Source organism: Acanthopagrus latus, chromosome 7, assembly GCF_904848185.1.
Source record: "Acanthopagrus latus isolate v.2019 chromosome 7, fAcaLat1.1, whole genome shotgun sequence".
Lineage (NCBI taxonomy): Eukaryota > Metazoa > Chordata > Actinopteri > Spariformes > Sparidae > Acanthopagrus > Acanthopagrus latus.
In genome coordinates, this window is record NC_051045.1 from 11,009,161 (window position 1) to 11,021,889 (window position 12,729).

Genomic DNA, 12,729 nt, shown 5'->3' on the forward strand with positions numbered 1-12,729 from the left:
GGGGGAAGAGGTCTATTTACAAATGCAATTTAAAGTAACAGCACCAACATCACTGGACCAGGAAAGCTAATATAGTTTGTGAAGTGCAACAGTGTGATCATTTGAATATTCAAGCTTACCATGAGCATTACTTTCAGTAAATGATTGTTTTTATAACTCCAAAGAGAGATGGGAACATGAAAAGCAGATAAACTTGTAAAAACTATGTTTGTCAGTATTGAATATGATGAAATGATGCAGTTTAATATTTGACTATAACTTCCCACATGATGAATTATATAACACAAAGATAAGGATAAATGAGACTGTCTGTGTCTGAGGCCCAAAGTCCATCCAGGAGTTGATGTAACTGCTCTATAGCTCTTTGCTCTTCTTCCTGTAGCTGGCTGGATTTAATTAAAACACCACTTTGACAACGTAATCACTTTGTCCGTCAGCAGATCTTCATATTTCCTTGTAATAAAAGCCTTATATTTGGAGGTATGTGAGCACAGACTCAGGATCGTTTTACCCTCCCCCCAGACCTGACCCACAGCAGCGGGGTGATGAAAGTAGAAGCTGATCCGAGATCAGTCTCTGTGTAAAGTCACCGTTTCCATCTGGGTGCAGGTTGACAGCTCCTCTCGCCCAGCCCCCACCGTGTTACCAAGAAGGCTCCGGCTTGTGGCTTGTGTAATATTCTGATTGGCTGGTTCAGTTCGGTGTGGGCGGGGCGAGGGCGGAGCTGAGCGTATTGTGATCTCACAATCAGCTGTTTTGTACGTTTTACATTCTGATCCGAGGATCAGCTGGAGGCAGCAATAAACAGGAGGAAAAAATCTGCAGCGGAGAAAAAATAGTGAGGAGGATAAAATAAAAGCTGCAGATGTTATGATCTGAAAAACATCCGTGTAACATTTTTTACACGAAGCCCTTCTTCTGAGAAGAAAGCCTTTTATTTTTGTATGATGGTGTTTTAACTACCTCACTTAAAGACTATCTAAAGCTATGCTTTAAAAATTGTTGTCGTTTCTACTGTGTGTGAGATCTCGTTTACAACTTGAATAACATTGCAAAGGCAGGTAAGATATTTTTTTTATTCGCTTTTTTTCATTAATCTGATACCTGTGTGTATTTTGTGTCTGTAGGGGTATCAAGCTACAAGCGGCTGTATTCCTCATTATGATACAGAAAATATCCATCAGCCATCATGAAATCAGAGAAGATGCAGACTAAAATCTGCCTCATCGGTCACTGTGTCGTTGGCTATGTTTTGCTGTGCGTTGTAATTCGTGATGACCTATTATTAGGTCAGGGATAGATCTGAAAGCAGAGGGCTATAATAGCCCAAACCACACGGCTTAATTAGGTCTATTCGACGTCCTGTATAGTGAAAAACGACACCAGCCTGCTTGTATGTACATCCCACACGGTGCCAGCGGACATATGTTGTGTAAATTGCACCAAAATGCTGATGTGGAGTCGAGTCGATGGCGGATGTTGATGTTTTCTTTTTTTCTGGGAGGCGGACCTTGTATATAGGCTGAGGGAGCTTTATCTGTAAATATAGTGGGAATATAGCGGAATAAGAGTCAGAGTCATCGCATCGCCTCTCCAGTCGATGTCTTTTCGTGCAGTGTCGCTGAGCCACAGCTGTCATTGCTTTGACCCTTCAGTGCAGCTTATACGGATAATTCATGTTTAACCTCGATACCCTCCAGAAAGTCTTCTTCTCCCGGCGGTCACTCGACTGACACAGGCTGAGGTCGATGTTTTACCATTTAATTTTTTTCCTCTCCCTTTATCAATTCAAAGGTATCTTTGTGTTTTTTCAAATGTCAACATTGTCGCTATGAGCGGTTTTTTTTTTTTTTTTTTTTTTTTTTTCCCACAACAACTCCAGACGATGACTGTCGACAATAGCACCCATTCACGCACGGGTTGTTTTCATTATCGTGTCGCAAAACGCAAATAAGGCATGAAAAGCTATGTAGGTGGCGTGTAGGGGGTTGTAATATGTTGAATTTTCGCTGTATTTGCGCCTAAGATATCTTTTTTTCTCCCCTCTCCGGTCGTCAACTAGGTTGGAGCCTCTCTGTCAGCATCAGTGACGTAGGCGCGACGTCACAGGCGTCTTGTTTTTATTTCGTGAGTCCCCTCCCACCCCGCTCCTCTCCTCCTCCTACTTTTTTTTTTTTTCTTTTTGAAAGACCAGTGTCATAAGAAATATTCATAATTCAAGGCCCTTTTTTTTATAAATATATATTTTAGGATGTGAAGGTGTGTCTGTAAAATTGTATTTACAGTGTTTATAGATATTTAAATATAACCTTCAGGAAGACATTAGTATTGTTTTCTTGTACTCCCCTCATATGCTACATTTTGATTTATCAGTTCATTTTAACGGAAGATTGTAGCTGATTAACAGGGATGAAGAGAACTATGAAAAATGAGTCATAGATGGTTAATTTTCACCTTTGTTCCTCGCCAGATGTTAAAATGACATCCTGGAAATGTTATAAAGTCTATCAAATTCATATTTACAACATAAAGAATATGCACAAAATAGTTCCACACACCTCCACCATCAGTTAATTTGATATTATTTGTTTAAAAAAAAACACAAAATAAGACCTGCCAGTGCACCTCACACATACAAGAATAGGGTAGAATCTGAGTTTCAGTGTTTTCAGGGAATTTAGGCTTAATCTTTAGGTATTAGAAGTTTTCCTGAACTCTTCTCACACATTAGATTTTAATTTAGCTCTGTGTATTTGACAGGAATGTTGCTTATTTATTTCATCAAGTCTTACATCAAGCAACATTGCTCAACATTATCTACACTGTATTTAATAGTGTAGTACGAGGCTCATATCTTTACATATCCATCAGTATTTCTATTTACTTATACTAAGTTGTCACATATTATAGTTTCAATACAAACATTTTTACTGTAAATGTTTTTATTTTAGTACTTTCATATCTTATTATTTCTCCCTATTTATATCTTGTTCAATATAGTCAGATATTTCTATTCTAGAAGGAGCAACTGTCACGTACCCGACTTCCCCCTCAGGGATCAATAAAGTATTTTTGATTCTGCATGGAACAGTACGGCTAATTTTAACTTTTGTCTCCTGCCAGATGTTTAAAAGATGCCCTAAAACTGTAATTAAAAAACTGCCTTTCTTATCAAATTAGAATTTACAATAATAAATAATGCACAACAAATGTGTACAACACTGTGTTGTACACATTTGTTGTGCGTTATGTTGTGCAACGGTTTCACCTTTAATTAATGCCGAAATAATGAAATACAGATCTGTTAAAAAAAAAGTTAGAGGACTGACCCCCAGTCAGATTAACTTAAAATATAGCTTGCATTGTCTTGACTGCAGTAAATGCTGCACATCTGTCCCTTTGCTTTCTCTCATGTAATAGATAAGCAGTTCAAAGGACATGTATCAGTGTTAGTTGTTAGATAATGCTTTTTACACAACATTTATCCAGGAAGTGTCTCCTCCAGGATAGAAGCCATATCAGCGGTGGTTATTTGCTCTTTATTAGCGGCATCAATAGCTATATTTACACCAGTCAGGGAAGTGCTCACTGTAATCCCCACTGAATTTGTTTTTTTATGGCTGTCTGCCACACCTTATGCAAAGAAGCCCTCCGGCCCTTCCACCCAAATTTTGTTCATCCCTGTTTCTTCGTCATGGTCTCATGACTTAAGTTTCTGCTAGTCCAGGAATGCATTCAAACAGTCTCAGTGTTGAGGATGGGCCGCCGCACTTCAGTTCAAACTGGGTTCATGGTATCTTTTTGGATTTCCATTGCAAAATCCCCGAAACATAATAACCGTTGGCCTTTTTATTTAATTCACTTGACAGGATTTTAAACACATGACCTAGAAAAATGAGTCAACATGAACTCTTATAACCCAGAGTTCTTAAAAAATACAGCTGAGAGCTTTTTTATCCAGTCGGGTCATAACAATTTCTTTATTTTTTTAGAAATAGGGTTCCACCTTTGCAGATTTTGGCTGTTATTTTCTCTCCTCGTTCATTCGTCTGTCGTGTTCCCTTGGTATTTTAAGCTTACACCCATGCAAACAGTCTTTAAAATAATTATTACTCCGTCTGACATGAGAACTCTTGAAAGCATGCCCTGTCTCCGTATGGTGTGCAGTTGGGATTTCTCTTCCATTTAAGTTCCTGGTGGCCATGGTGATTCTCCAAATAAGGATAGAAAGTGTCAGCTTCCCAGCGAGCATCCATCCATACAGATCTCCCTCCATGCCTCTGTGCTCCTTATTTAAATCTCTCGCTTTGTTTCACCTTTTAATCTGTGCTCCTTCATCATTATTTCTTGATTTAGTAGTTGAGTGACAGCAGCACATATCAGATTTCCATGAGAAAGTAAAGACAGATGAGACTGTGAGTCAAACAAGTAATCCGGAAGAAAAGGTGATGATCTGGAATTTAGAAATCTGAGAAGAAACCAGTTCCACCTTGTAATTCAGAATGAGTGTGTCAGCAGGTGAAGTATTCTTCACTCTGTGATCTCTGCCGTCACTGCAGTCACACAGTTTGAGTCAACACAACTCGGCCTTTGAACATCTAAGAGTTTGTCATGTAAGCGATGGCTGTTCAAACATCTGCTCAATATTACATCATCACTTGTCCTTTGCCTCAGTGCCTTCTGTCCCAGTGCTTCTGTCCAGCACTCACTTTGTTTGACTTGCTGAGACTCTTTGTATCACCTCCTTTCACCTCCTCCATTCCCTCTACCGGCCTGTCCATCTGTCCTGAGGCTGTGCTGATTGGTTATCTAAGATTTGTGGGGGGAAGGGAGTTCAGCTATTGTCCACCAGCTCCTAGCTGGTTCATCATCCTGAGAAAGTTTAAATGGATGGCACCATTTTATATACAAGCTATAAATATCAGCACTGCCGTGAGGAAGTCTCATGACTCATATTTAGTTTTTTTTTTTGGCTCCCGTTGAGGATCTACAGTACATACCCCTGTCCAGGTTTAATGGTCCTAGCAGTTGTGCTTTACTCTTAAAGTACTGACTGAATAAACATGAAAATGCATCGTCATCAAGCTTTAAAGCAGCTAACGATAACTATTTGTCTGAGAAACGGGTCACTGCCATCTCACTCAGCTCTACAGGGCATTTTAGAGTCAATCAAGTCGCTGTTTTGTCGCAGCAATTTTGCTGTTCTGGTTCATTCTCACCTCGTTCATCAGCGTTGAGTACAGATGCAGCGGATAGATGACGTCAATGAAAAAGCAGATATAGCTGCTCAGACATGTTGTTTCAACCAAGCTTATTTCATAACTCCCAGCCAATCTGACACGCAAGCAATCAGTCTTTTCTGTTTACCTGTCATCAGAAAAAGCCAAAATGTTTAAGGTTTGAGTCCTAAGTATGGTTCCAACTTGTTTTAATGTATCTTGAAATAACCCCTTACCACACACATTGCTCACTGACATTTCTTATCTAATGTGTCTTGACTATGCAGCAGGAAATTAACACAATATGTGACTTCCTTTTTTTGTTGTTTTTTTAACAAAATTGTGTTCGCATTCAAGCATTTATCTTGTCATTGCCACTAACCATCCTTTTCCCTCTCTCTCTCTGTCTCTTCCTCTCTCTCTCTCTCTCTCTCTCTCTCTCTCTCTCTTTGTCCAGGCCTTTGTTCCAAACCAAGTGAAACCTTACATTTGCACTACAGAAACCTGTCCACTCCTGTTTGTCAAAACCGAAATCCAGCAAAGGGCTTCAATTGAACAAAAAAAAAAAAAAGAGAAAATCAGACAAACAATTGCATAAAACAGCAACAAGTGATACGTAAATACAAAAAATAAATTCAAAAAGGCAGCTACAGCTTTTTCTTTGTGGACAACAAAAAGGCACCTGAGTCATCAATACTTGACGAAACGAGCAGTCATGTTTCAACGCCTGAGCAACCTGTTGTTCGGGGAGGTAGAGGAGGTGGCGGCTGAGCTGAAGGGACCCAAACCCTGCGTGACGGAGGCCGACGAGGAGGGATGGATGCTCGTCAACCTGCCTGGTGAGTCTCAAAAGAGGAAGTGGAGGCGTTTAAGAGCCACATCTACACCATGAAACGATGATGATGGTGTTTCATGTCAAAAGAATCAGGCAGCCAAGAAACTGCTTTTGCATGTTCATGCTACTAACATTTAAAGGTGTAGAAGTAATGAGGGGGATGATGGGGTGAGGTGAGGAATCAGTTGGGGCGTGGCACAGCTACACTGATACTCACTCATATGGCTGCCACACCAACAGTGTTGTCCGTCAGATGACGGAAACACATAGTTCTCTCTGGACACACATCTCCTACCTCTTTGTTTATGATCTCAATCATGACAAAGGCAATTATTGAGTGTGAGAATTTGCTTTGGTGTCAGTGCAGAAGCCAACCAAACACCAAAAGCAACATTAAAAGTACCATTCAGCAGGATCAAGAAGACAAACATTATGTCACTGACATAATCAAAACCTCAGAGGGTCAACACAACTAATGATGTGACTCTTTTATGTTTTGTGTTTCCCTACCCCCCCTCCTCCTTCCCCTCCTGCAATTTTTTTTTAAACACCCTGACATTCCCCACGGTGGTATGTGTGCGCGTGCGTATGTGATCCCCTAAAAATTGCCCCCTTCATCCCGCATGGCTTTTTGGAAAAACTACCACATTTGCATCCTTTTTGCAACCGTCCCACCTTAAATACTCCCGATCTCATTGCTGCCATTTGCTCAGAAGTATCTGACTGCATGATGCAGGCGGAGGATGAGACGGGAGCCCCAACGATTGCACAACCATTTCCAGACAGTAACCAATCGAATCACCAAGACACACATACAAGGACTGAAAGCCCGGCCCCTGTTCCCCGCGCGCCTCACAAGCGCCGTAGGACACATAAAGGGTGGGCACGTGGTGCTGTAGCATCATCAGACCCCCTGTATTGTCCGACCGCTAGCCCGTCAGACTTGGGTGCCACTACACCCGTGACCCTGCCTAGACGGGCCAGATTGTCCACGCCCTCCTCCACCCCGTCAATGTCCCCGGGCTCTGGAAGTGAGTGTGGGGGCAGTGGGGGTAGCAGTAGGGCAGCCCCAGAGAGAGGCTGCATGGATGAGAGCTGGTTTGTCACCCCTCCCCCCTGTTTCACTGCAGAGGGAGCCACAGCGGAGGCCAGTCCGATGGAGGACCTGCTCATCGAGCACCCCAGCATGTCCGTGTACGTCTCCTCCAACAACCTGTCCATGGTCTCCAACAGCAACCTGTCTGTGGTGGGAGAGGAAAGCATTGTCAGCCTGGCGAGCAGCGTGAGGTGAGAAAAAGCCTCTCCACACTCACAGCACTTCACCTTCACCTGCCTTTTCAGCATCATGACGACTGTCACAACAATCTCACCCGTTCTCACCCCCCCCACCCTTGCAGCAGAGTGGCTGAACCAGCCGCCGCCCCCGCTACCCGCAGCACTATGCCCACCCGGGTGAGCCGTGGAGCAGCTGCCCAGGCTGGAGCTCTGGCCAAGGTCACTCAAGTGGCCAGGGTCCAGCGTAGCAAAGCCCGCATCGAGCGGCGCCATCTGGGCCGCAACCGCCTCCAACGCCAGAACCTCACCAGGGAGCAGGTCCCCCGCCACGCAGCTCACACCAGAAACACCTTCCTTCACCAGCCCAGCAAGCGTAACGTCTGCCACTAAGCTCCCCAGCAACCAGGGGGCATCGTTTACTCTGAGGGCATTAGTAGTGCATAGTCAACTCCAAGACACACATGGTTAAATGTATACTTGCTTTCATTTGTGCACATTATATCAGAACACACTCTGGTACACATACTGGTAGACCAGAGGCTTTTTGTTTGTTTGTTTAGTCACACCTGGTAGTTTTATGCCCCATTCTGCTGATATGAACCAAGCCCTCTGAGTAGATCTGTGTAGACCTTTATTATTACCTATCGTCCGTTGCAGTATCCAAACAAACAAAAAAAAATATTTATACAGGTCATACTTAGAACCAATATTGTCTGAAAAACAACAAAAAGCTGAGCTCTACTGATTTTTTTCTCCTATCATAGTTAAATAAGCTTTTATCTTTCACTCTTCCTCAAGAAAGCCTCAAGTTTTCATTTATTTTTATTTTTAATTCAACAATTAATAATGATTTGAAAGTGTACTTTGAGACATGTCTGATGGAAACAAAGCAAGACAGAGTCAACTTAAGCCTCAGTATCTTTGCAGCAAAAACAACTCATCATGTCTTCGAAGCTTTATGTTGTAGGCAATTTTTTTTTTTTTATCTCGAAATGGTGGAAGGCTATACCGTGTGTGTGGTGAGTGTGAGAGGAAAATCACTGGACATTTGTTTCTCCCAAGTCTGGTCATTCAACATGCAAAGCACCAACAAGGGCGAAGGACGATGAGCAACCTGTTTCATCACAGGAAGCTCATGTTGTGATATTCCTCTCCACTCACTTTGTGGAGGGTGGGGGCAAGTAGAAGATGGTGAGCGTATGAGCAAAACAGACTAAAGAGTAAAAATAAAACAGTAATGATGAAATAGATCTAGATGTGTTCAACATGGAAATGGTCAAAGGAAAAGTTTTATGTAACCCTCTGAGTGGCGGCTCTGGATAATGAATGAAGCACCTTGGATTGGTGTTGCAGGAACCCATAATGAATACATAATTGCAATACTGATAATGGAGTTGAGTTGAAATTATCAGAGCTTGCCTTTGGGTTACAGGGTATGAAAAGTTATAGTAGGTGAGGAGCGGTATTGATGGCAACTCTTTATTTTGTTTTGTCAGATTTGTTTTTCTGCTCATCATGTAGAACATTATTTTACAGTCTCTGTCTCTACATGGTTCCACCAAAGTAAGTAGAGAAAGCCTGTTTCTGTCAGACATGGGGAAAAGTACACACTTGGCTTTTAAACATAAGAAATACATTAAAAAAAATTGCTCCCTGTGGATCATACATTGCATAATGATCATTAAATGTGCAGTCTGTAAACTAAGGTAATGTGCCCGGCACACATCAGCCATTTCCATCCACGGTGTGTGCTGTGATCCTCCCTTATCCCCATGAACACCAAAAAGAAAATCTATCAACACATCAGTACCCTTCGTCGACACTGACTGCAGCAACTTTAAGGCGGAAAGGGAAGAAATGTCTCCCTAAATCCTATCAACACCCATCGTCTCCCGTCCAGGACTATCATCCTGCTTGAGGATGTGCGACACATTTCTCTCTAACATCTCCGTTACCGTCGGCCCCTTTCTAATTAGCACATCCAGCACTAACAGTGTCCACTTAATGATCTAGCTTACTGATATGTATTCAACAACAATAGTAAACAATGGTGCTGAAGTATATACTAATGTTTGTAAATTATTTGAGACATGGATGTAAGTTTGCACTGTCATACATTTTTGTGAGTCAAAGTTTTAGTGTGCTGTGTGCTTGTTGTTTTTTTTTCTTTCCTTTTTCGTTTTGATTTTAAATTGTGTGTGAGAAGGTGTACTGACACGTTAAATGATAGAAACTCTTTAAAAAGAACATGAATAATGGTCATTTATTTGTCCTTGTAAATATTACAAAAACAATTTATAACGCTCCGATAGATGTCAAAGCCTCTCAGGACTTGAGTCCACAACGTTGCGTCCGATGGGACTAATGAGAATCCTCTCTCTGCCTCACCTCTGTGCTCATTATCAAATCAAGAGGGCATTTCAGTGGCCAAAAGTGGTGTCTTTGCCCCAACGTCAGTCTCATCTCTTTGAGATTAAAACAGCACTTGACTCAGACTTGATGTGCCATGGGCAAACACTGCCCTCCAGAGGGTCCACTTAGCACAGCACTCTGCTGTTTGGATGCTGGCGAGGACGCAGTGCATTGACATGGGCTTTAAAAACGATCTGTGCTGGTGTGTGAATGGACAGATTGAGAGTCCGCGGATTCACTTCTGATTGTCTGATAAAAATTGAAATGTCTTCGTCACTTTTACATCATCTAGACAAGAGAGATACATTATTTTCTCTTGAATCATAAACCACATATTTTTTATTTCTTCCAATAATCCTATACATGATTCTGTTTAATTCAAAAATCTGTTAATTTATGATACTATTATGAACATGATCTTTGTTTCTGTTTAAAGATGATTATTATGTGTCCTGTTGATTCCACTGAATGGTGCAGGGGGTGGATCTGAGGTGATTTGTCTAACACTTATACACTTTTTATTATTACAACAGATTGTTTCTCCAGGTTTGAATTTATTTGCCTGTTGTAAAATGGTACGCAGAGATTGAAAACAGGGTAACAACAATGATAGATCACAGGTGGAAGTCGTGTGTGTAAAATGTTAAGGTCACCACAGATACCCATCTGCTGCTGCAAACCTGTCCTGTTGTCCTTACTTTTATTTCCTCCTCTCTCTCAACAGTGTCATGTAAACAGGAAATGTGTCCTCAGTATGTTGTGTGTGATTATTTAAAGGTGTGGTTTATGATTGAAAGTCATCCAGCTGTGGGGAGAGGGAGTGGTCACCAGGTGTGTTGAGCTTATGCGGTGTGTGGACAGGGAAAGGATGAGGCAGGAGACAGATAGTTAATATATGATGAAAAAAAAAAAGAAATTAAATGTATCATAAAAAAAAGTACAATATGCTTGTATTTTCCCACATAGTTATTAGTTCACCAATAGGATGTTTTTAATGAAAGGCATTGAATGTCTGGGGAGTTTCATATGTTTTATGTTGTGCCCTGAAATGATGGCAGCTTAAAAACACTTGGGGTTTTCGCCCACGTTACATCTCAATTAGTACACCCCTCCCCCCCATAAAAATGAAATATATAGACATATAAAATTTGGTGTATCTGATATCTACAGTATGGTGATTGTGCCTTTCACTATTTCTGCATGGTTTTTGTGATGTACTGATTTTTCCATCCCCAAAGTGGACAGTTGTCCACTGACAGGCAAGACCTATGCAAAAATCAAAGGATGGGTTTTCCAGCATCCATTCAGAAAACACAGGTACCCGCCCAAAAAAAACAACAAACAACAACAACAATAAATGCTCAGGTTAACACCTGAATCTTGTGTCATTATTTTCATGTGTGAGAGCAGGAGGGAATGTGATTAGATTTAAGAGCAAGGTAAGTATTGTCAGTGGTAGAATTCAGATGCTTTAGGTAAAAGTAGCAGTCCCGCTACGTAGAAACACTTTTTGTGATCTTGTTTGCAATCATCCATGTTGAAACACATTTTCTGGCAAAACTGACATATTAAAACACAATAAAAACACTCATCGTTCCACTAATCAGGATTTAAGAGAGAATAAACTATTAAAAAAAACAGTAATAGCCACAAGACTGAATAATGAATACATAAAAGACTTGTACATTGTACTCAATAAAAGTGTGTTGGAAGTTAAAGGTGCAATGAATAAGAATTTGGCAACCTGTCGAAACCACACAACAACAAAAAAATAATAATGCATATCACCAGCATAACCACTCACATCTGCTAGCTAGTTAGCTCAATTGTTATTAAAAGAGAGAGATCTACACTGACTGATGTTATTCTAATGCCTAAATAAATAAAATAAATAGACTCTCCTCAGTTTCATGACTGAATAAACTGAATAAACAAACTGACCTTAAAGGACAACACACATCATATTGTCTTACTTTGTTTATATTTGGTGGACCCCGCCACCTCTCTAGCTTTACACATTGTTCTGGGACCTTGTTTTCCTCTTAGAACGGCACTGATACTGCAAATATTAAAATTCTGTGTTTGAATTTATTCTCCTAAACTACGTAGCGTCCCTTTAACTAGTTTACATGGCCTACATCTGGAGGGTGAAATCTTAAAGGATTAGTTCATAAAGAAATTAAGAGAAAAAAAAGTAAATTCAATCAACCCCGTGCAAATTAAAAGTCTGGTTTTCAAGTTCTGTAGACTTGTTTAAAACTTGCGTTATGCCAGACAAGCTGTATGGAGCCATTTAATGTATTTTAAAACACTCATCTGGTTTTACATTTCAAACAAGTCTCCATCTGCTTCAATCATTTATGTTGCCAGGCTGCTTTGCAGTGAGGCTCCAGAAATGTTTGGCAGACTACAACACTTAACCTGACTTTCTATCAGCAGGAGGGTGAGTAGATAACGACAAACAGTGGGCAGCTGCAGTGATGACTTGATGACTTTGTTTTCATATTTGAAAAGGAGTGAGAACTGAGAAGGAGTATAAACTTCTTTAATCACGCCACTTCTCCACAAGTCACTGAATGGTAATCAACGATCTTACTTAATGGTCCAAACCTTTACTCTGATTAATGTTACTCAGCTTGTCTGGATATAATTTTGATTACCTTTTATCTTTGTCATACAAAATCAAAATCAAAATTCACCACTGAAACACATTTCTTATCAAACATTTATAACCACTATTTACATATTTCTATCAATCATATTTATCCTAATCATATTGAACATCTTTATATATGACATACATTACAGATATGTCATGTACACCATATCTGACTAAGCTCTTAAAATACAAGGAATAATATGGTCATTTTTAAAACGCATAGAAGAGAATAAATATAAATGTGTGGCAAATATAAGATAAAATACAATGAGTAAAAGTCCTTAGTCAGATCCCACCACAGTCTACCTTGCAGACTACCTGTATGCAGG

At 40.6% G+C, this 12,729-nt stretch overlaps 1 protein-coding gene across 4 annotated transcripts; it reads left to right on the forward strand.

Annotated features, from left to right (window-relative positions):
* The first annotated feature begins 756 nt into the window (after positions 1-756).
* On the forward strand, positions 757-11,119 carry LOC119023111 (tumor protein p53-inducible nuclear protein 2). 4 transcript variants are annotated; one of them, XM_037104786.1, is made up of 5 exons: positions 757-1,061; positions 2,063-2,127; positions 5,677-6,058; positions 6,768-7,341; positions 7,452-11,119. In XM_037104786.1, exons 3-5 carry the CDS (start codon positions 5,935-5,937, stop codon positions 7,717-7,719), a joined length of 966 nt encoding a protein of 321 aa, XP_036960681.1. In that variant the 5' UTR covers positions 757-1,061; positions 2,063-2,127; positions 5,677-5,934; the 3' UTR covers positions 7,720-11,119. The 4 variants fall into 4 exon arrangements, with proteins under 4 accessions (XP_036960681.1, XP_036960680.1, XP_036960682.1 ...); XM_037104785.1 differs by lacking the exon at positions 2,063-2,127; XM_037104787.1 differs by lacking the exon at positions 2,063-2,127 and having other exon boundaries at positions 6,771-7,341.
* Positions 11,120-12,729: the final 1,610 nt, after the last annotated feature.

What these genes read in the sequence shown, in the direction of transcription:
- LOC119023111 (XM_037104786.1), top strand. Translation starts at nt 5,935, where the DNA reads ATGTTTCAACGCCTGAGCAACCTGTTGTTCGGGGAGGTAGAGGAGGTG. An exon ending in GATGCTCGTCAACCTGCCTG is followed by an intron (nt 6,059 to 6,767) that starts GTGAGTCTCAAA and finishes CCATTTGCTCAG; the next exon opens with AAGTATCTGACTGCATGATG. An exon ending in AGCCTGGCGAGCAGCGTGAG is followed by an intron (nt 7,342 to 7,451) that starts GTGAGAAAAAGC and finishes CCACCCTTGCAG; the next exon opens with CAGAGTGGCTGAACCAGCCG.